This window comes from Pleurodeles waltl, chromosome 4_1, assembly GCF_031143425.1.
Source record: "Pleurodeles waltl isolate 20211129_DDA chromosome 4_1, aPleWal1.hap1.20221129, whole genome shotgun sequence".
Lineage (NCBI taxonomy): Eukaryota > Metazoa > Chordata > Amphibia > Caudata > Salamandridae > Pleurodeles > Pleurodeles waltl.
The window spans coordinates 28919862-28925861 of NC_090442.1; the positions used below are offsets into that span (position 1 = coordinate 28919862).

Consider the following 6000-nt stretch of genomic DNA (forward strand, 5'->3'; position numbering starts at 1 on the left):
ACCCATAGGGTCCAATGTTAACCAATGCAGAATTGTGCCGCGGTCTTCAACTGCCTACCGCGACGGTGTACAACGCCAGCGCAGTTACCTCACATCCCATTGTCCCACTTTACAGGTCAGGCAGCCACCCACATGGCTTAATTTGTTACTGCATCACACATACCTAGGCCTTGCCTAAACACTCATACATGCAAATTTCAGATTATGAATCGTGTTCTGTATAAGCTGTGTGTACGTACCTCTGAGTTGGTTGACTCTGTGCTCGCTGTTGTCCTTCATAGGCACCGTCCGCTGGGACATGTGAGGAGATGGCGGCATCCTCCGGTGTACAGACCGCTGGTGGACCTGTCAACAATGGAGGAAAGACATGTGATCATCACCTACAGGCTTGATAGTGCCACAATCCTGGAACTGTGTGCCCAGTTGGAGCCAGACCTGATGTCAGCTATCCGCCATCCCACAGGATGTCCAGTTGGACAGAGGTGCTGTCATCACTGTGGGCCTCTTCTGTTGGTGGTGTGGACATGTGTGGACCCTCCTGTCTGGTGACGTTGGGTAGGGGTCCTGCAGGGGTATAAAAGGATGTTTATTGCATCTGTGTGTGCCATGGTGTGCAATGGGGGGTGACCGTGTACCCCAGTGCTTGCATTCCTGTGTGGGACCTTTTGTGATGGTGTTTTAGGGGGGTGTATGGGTATGTTGAGTGGCCATGCTTTGGTGATGGGTGTCCATGCTTTGTTGTTGCATGCAGGGCTTGGTGTTGGGATGGGTGGTTTGTGATATTTGGACATTTGTGAGGAGTTGGACTGATGGGGGTGAGGTCAAGGGTGGGGGTATGTGATAGCATACAGGTAGGGTGGGGGATATAATAGTTAAGGTTTGACTTACCAGAGTCTATTCCTCCATCTACTCCTGCGAGGCCCTCAGGATGCAGAATCACCAAGACTTGCTCCTCCTATGTTGTTAGTTGTGGGGGAGGAGGCGGGGGTCCGCCGCCAGTCCGCTGAACCGCAAGGTGGTGTCTTGATACCACGGAACGCACCTTCCCCCATAGGTCGTTCCACCTCTTCCTGATGTAATCCCTATTTCTTGGGTGCTGTCCCACTGCATTGACCCTGTCCACGATTCTACGCCATAGCTCCATCTTCCTAGCTAGGTCCTGCACCTGTGATCCGAATAGCTGTGGCTCTACCCGGACGATTTCCTCCACCATGACCCTGAGCTCCTCCTCAGAGAAACTGGGGTGTCTTTGCCGTGCCATGGGGTGGTGTGGGTGATGTGTGGGGTGGTGTGTGTTGTGATGTGTGAGGTGATAATTAGTGGTGTGTAGTGTGAGGTGCGTGGAAGTTATGGGAGTGATGGTATTGTGTGCCTGTGGATGCTTGGTAGTTGTTTGTAGTGTCTCTCTCTGGCCTTCTTTCGGTATTTTGGTCGTAGGGGTTTGTGGGTGATGTGGGTGTGTGTTTTATATTGTATTGGGTGTGTAGGAGTGGTGTGTGTATGTTTATCAGGTGTGTGTATTTCGATTTGTTCAATGTGGCTGTGTTTTGTAAGAGTGTGTGTATTTTGAGCGCGGCGGTGTGTACCGCCAATGGAATACCGCGGTTGAAAGACCGCCGAGTGGATTCATGGGTCGTGATAGTGTGGGCATATTTCTGTTGGCGTGACGGTGGAGGTTTTGTTGTCGCCAGTTTATCACTGACCTTTGGTGTGGCGGACTTGTGTGGGTGTCTAAATTTTGGCGGATTCCTAGCAGTGGGTCATAATGACCGTGGCGGAATTCTGCTACCACGGCAGTGTGTTGGCGGTCTTCTGCACAGCGGTAAGCGGCTTTTGCCGCCAATGATGTAATGAGGGCCTAAATGTTTGGAAATGTTTTTTGCTTTTCTTTTAACAAGAGGCAAAAGGAAATTTGCATTGGTTTCTATAGTGTGTAAAACCTTAGCTACCATGCACAATGTGACACTGAAGCATTGCATGACGTGGTGTAACACAATGTTGAATATCACAGCACACACTATCCACTTTGCACAATAAGAGTTAAGGAAGCCTGGGTAGTTTCCAAGTTTTAGGTGGAAAGTAGCTCCTTTATATTTAGCACTCTTCAATCCCACAGCACTCTACATATGTCCACCTCATATGTCTCTCTTTCTACCATAGATTTCAAGTATTGGATTAGCACAGCACCATCTCTGACAAGGAACACAAGCAACAAAGCCTTTTGTCATTTCTGCAGCAAAAACCTTAAGCATATGATTAGCTCGTGCTATTCATGCTGAACTGAGTACCATCCAAGCCATCAGGGAAAAGCAGTTGCTGGCACGTGGTTTACTCTTATTAAAGCTTATCAAAGAAACATAACTTTGTCCTTGCACAAAGGTGCACCCATATTAAGTCGAAAACAATGACCCTTCAGGCACAGTGTGCTCTTTAAATTATGCATAAAGAAGCATGGAACCCTGGGTAGATTCCAAGATTCAATGGAGAGGAGTAACTATAGACTTTTTGTAGAATCATCAGAAACATGTTTTGACTCTCTTCCAGTTCATCTCTCTCTCTTTAGGTGTGTGAGAGGAGGCCTCTTTTTGCATGGTTAGCCCCCACTTTTTGCCTGATGTTGATGTGTCCTAGAAGTTGTAGTGCCCAGGGCCCCTGCTAACCAGGTTCCCTGGGCCAGAGCTCTTTCCCTAAATCTGCTGTGATGCTTGGCACAATTGGATACCCTCTTGCATATCACTATAAGACCCTAGTAAATGGGTACCCAGTACCCAGGGCATGGGATAGTATGAGTAGGCCCCTGAGGGCAGCAGCACTGATTGTGCCACCCTCTAGGGCCCTGCACCCAAATGCACCCAGTACTGCCAGTGCAGGCTGAGTATACTGGGGCAAACCTAAAAAGGTAAACTTGACATGGCACACTCCCTGTATGCCCTGTCCACCCCTGTGTATGATATGGGTAAGTCACCCCTCTGGTAGGCCTTACATCCCTAAGGCAGGGTGTACCATACTATATGTGAGAGCATAGCTGCATGAGAAATATGCCCCCAGTATGACCTTGCCAAACCTGGGACATAGTGAGTTAACAGAGCAGCCATTTTAAGTGCATGTACTGGACACTGGTCAAACACGAGTTACCCAGCTACATGATGGCCACTCTGCACCCTGGGTTGTTTGGTATCAAACAGCTCAGGATGATAAATCCAAGCTGGTACCAGTAATGGATTTATCGCCAAAAGTACCCAGGTGTCAATGTAGAGGTGCCACCTGCAAAAGCTAATCTAACTGGCATAGTTGGTGACTGGTTCCATGCAGCCTGCCACTTCCAGACAACCAATATACAAACCTGGAGGAGAGCCATAGATCTCTGGTTTGTAAAACAATGCCCTTCCTGGGTGGAGGAGCTAACACCCTCTCCCTCAGGAATGTGCACTGTCCTGGTGGTGAGCTTCAAAGGGCTACTGCCATTGAAACACGAGCCCCCAGGTATGCTGCTTGCAGCAGATGGCTTCCCCCTTTGTCAACCCCCACTTATGGCGGGAGCACAGGTGGGCAATCACACAAAGGGTAGGAGGAGGGGTCTCACTGAGCATGCACCACCCCTAAGGGGCTTGCAGGCGAGGTAGACCCCCCCATTTCATTTTCCACTATGTTGGATGCCAGGAAAATATCCAAATAGGTTTAGTGAAGTGACCCTTCCCACAGGAAGTCGTCGCTGTAGTGGGTCTAGCCACCCAAGTGTAAGTGTCCCATTGAACAATACAAGGTTCCCCCTAAAACGGCCACTAAATTCAGTATTAAATAGGCTCCCCTAGACCAAGAATTTAGATTTATCTGGAAGAAAAGAAGACAGCACCATAGAACCCGACAGGATGAGAACAGAGGATCTGCTGCAACAGAAGAGGCTCCAAGACCCATCCTTGCTGCACCAGAGTCCCGACAATCACCGCTGCAGAGGAGCTGACCACTGGACAGACCTCAGAAGACCCTGAGGACGTCCAGGCTTCATAAATATCCCGAGATCTTCCTTGTGGGTGGAGGCACCACTCAAGAAACCAAAGGAACCTGCAAAGCAGTGAGGGACACTTCATGCATCGAGGGATCTGCTGTGTGCCCCAGATCCCTAACCCCTTGTGACCTCAACAGCCCAAGGGAACCCCAAGGCACCACCTTTAAATCTGCAAACCAGCTTCTTTTCCAAGTGGCCCCTCCAGGTGGCCCTGTGCCTGCGCCAAGAGACTTTCCATCACTGCTCCCGCCGGAACCGGGAGCCGCCCGAGGCTCTCCAGCTGACACAGTGTGCCCACTGACTACTTCGACCACCCTGCAAAAGAAGAGACTGTTAACTCAACTGTACAATTTATAATGCATTTTTAAAAGTGACTGCCTATTGACCCCTATGGTGCGTAATTACGCACAGAAAGACTAACTTTATTAAAACTTGGAAAAGCCATAACTCAAAAAGTACTTAACGTATCTTAAAGATCTTGGTATTAAAATGTATATAACAGTCTGAAGTATTGTTATAAATTCTGGTCTTAAGTTATTCATTGAGTGTGTGTGGTGCATGATTGGATTTGTGAGTACAGCAAATTCTTAGCACATCTCCTGGATTAGCCTAACTGCTCGACCAGCTACCTTAACAATTGGAGCATTAGGTGGTCTACTTTTTACCTCGGGAAATCAATGTGTGGTTGCCTGGACCCCCAGTATAGTGTGCCTGGTTTTGCACACTACATAGAGAGCCAGCCTTCTACAAGGTGAACTCCAGAAAGTGCTGAAGAAGGCTCAAAACTTACCTGTTTTGTACATGACAGAAATTATTATACCTACAACATTTCAACAGGGAGAAATCTCAACATCAACATGTTGACTAAATAAATGCTGACACACACATACATACCTAATAAAAACATAATAAAATGTTGACCTGGTATCTTTCCGCAGTAGGCTGGGAGTGGAGTAGGGACACCAAATTAACCATGTTGACATCTTGGTAGAGTGATACATATCTGATGTCAGCAACAGTTTTGGGGCTGACATTTGTGTAAGTTGACATTTTGGAGTAAAGATTATGATCTAGACCAGGACAAACTTGGCACAGGATAACTGCCTCCCAGTTTCTTATTTCACATTACATGTCATTTGCTCCTTAGACCACTTCAGTTTCCTTAATTAAAGTTTTTGGAAGTGTTCGATGTGCAGCTTGAGTAGTCTAAGAGTCTGCAGTATTTTAGACTGAACAGTATCTGTTTCTCCCCTTTTGGTTAAACCTCCTAATCTTTTGTTTCCATTGCAAACAGGTATCACTGACACTGGTGTCCAAACTGCATGACCACTCTCTCAAAATCTATGATGATGCAAAACCGTTGTCTGCTCTACTGGGCGTGTATTGCAAACAATCCCGCACAAACATCACCTCTTATGGAAAGACGTTGCGACTGGTTTTCAACAGCGATCACTTCACAGCTAACAGCAGTTTTGTATTAACCTATTCATTCAATAAATATATCCTTTGTGGCAAATAACAATGTTGGTAACACTAGATCAATATATGACAGTGACGAAATTCAAGATTCCTAGAGGAGGTAATTTTCCCTTGAGGCACGCGTTTTAAAAGGCATAGGGAAACCACCCTGAGGAAGAAGAGCTTCATTAATTACAATTTAAGCACTAAATGGTGGATTTAAACCAAATTGCAAAGGAAACAGCACAACTCTTGTCCATGCTTCTCTGACTGAACCGCCATATTGTGATGCCAGCAACAGATCTCATACCCATTGGGAAAGTCTCCACCAGCTTCATTATAAAAACATTATGGCCCTCATTATGACATTGGGGGTAAATCCCACTTACCACCACGCTGACTGCTGCAAACTTACCGCCATGGCAGATATCCATTTACCATATTATGACACACACACACCAATCCGTCACTATTCAGCCACATACAGAATTCCGCCAGTCCAAAGGTCAGTGATAAACTGGAGGCATCAAAACCCA

At 47.0% G+C, this 6000-nt stretch overlaps 1 protein-coding gene across 2 annotated transcripts in view; it reads left to right on the forward strand.

Moving 5' to 3' along the window:
- Positions 1-5595, forward strand: part of LOC138287308 (astacin-like metalloendopeptidase) — a 181891-nt gene extending 176296 nt beyond the window's left edge. The window contains exon 12 of one of the 2 annotated variants that reach the window (XM_069227664.1): positions 5301-5595. Coding sequence is in view for 1 of the 2 variants with exons in the window: in XM_069227665.1 (XP_069083766.1) it covers positions 5301-5332 (32 nt within the window). In the remaining variant the exon portion in view is untranslated. The remainder of the gene's footprint in view (positions 1-5300) is intronic. The other variant, XM_069227665.1, reaches the window with a different exon arrangement.
- The last annotated feature ends 405 nt before the right edge of the window (positions 5596-6000 follow it).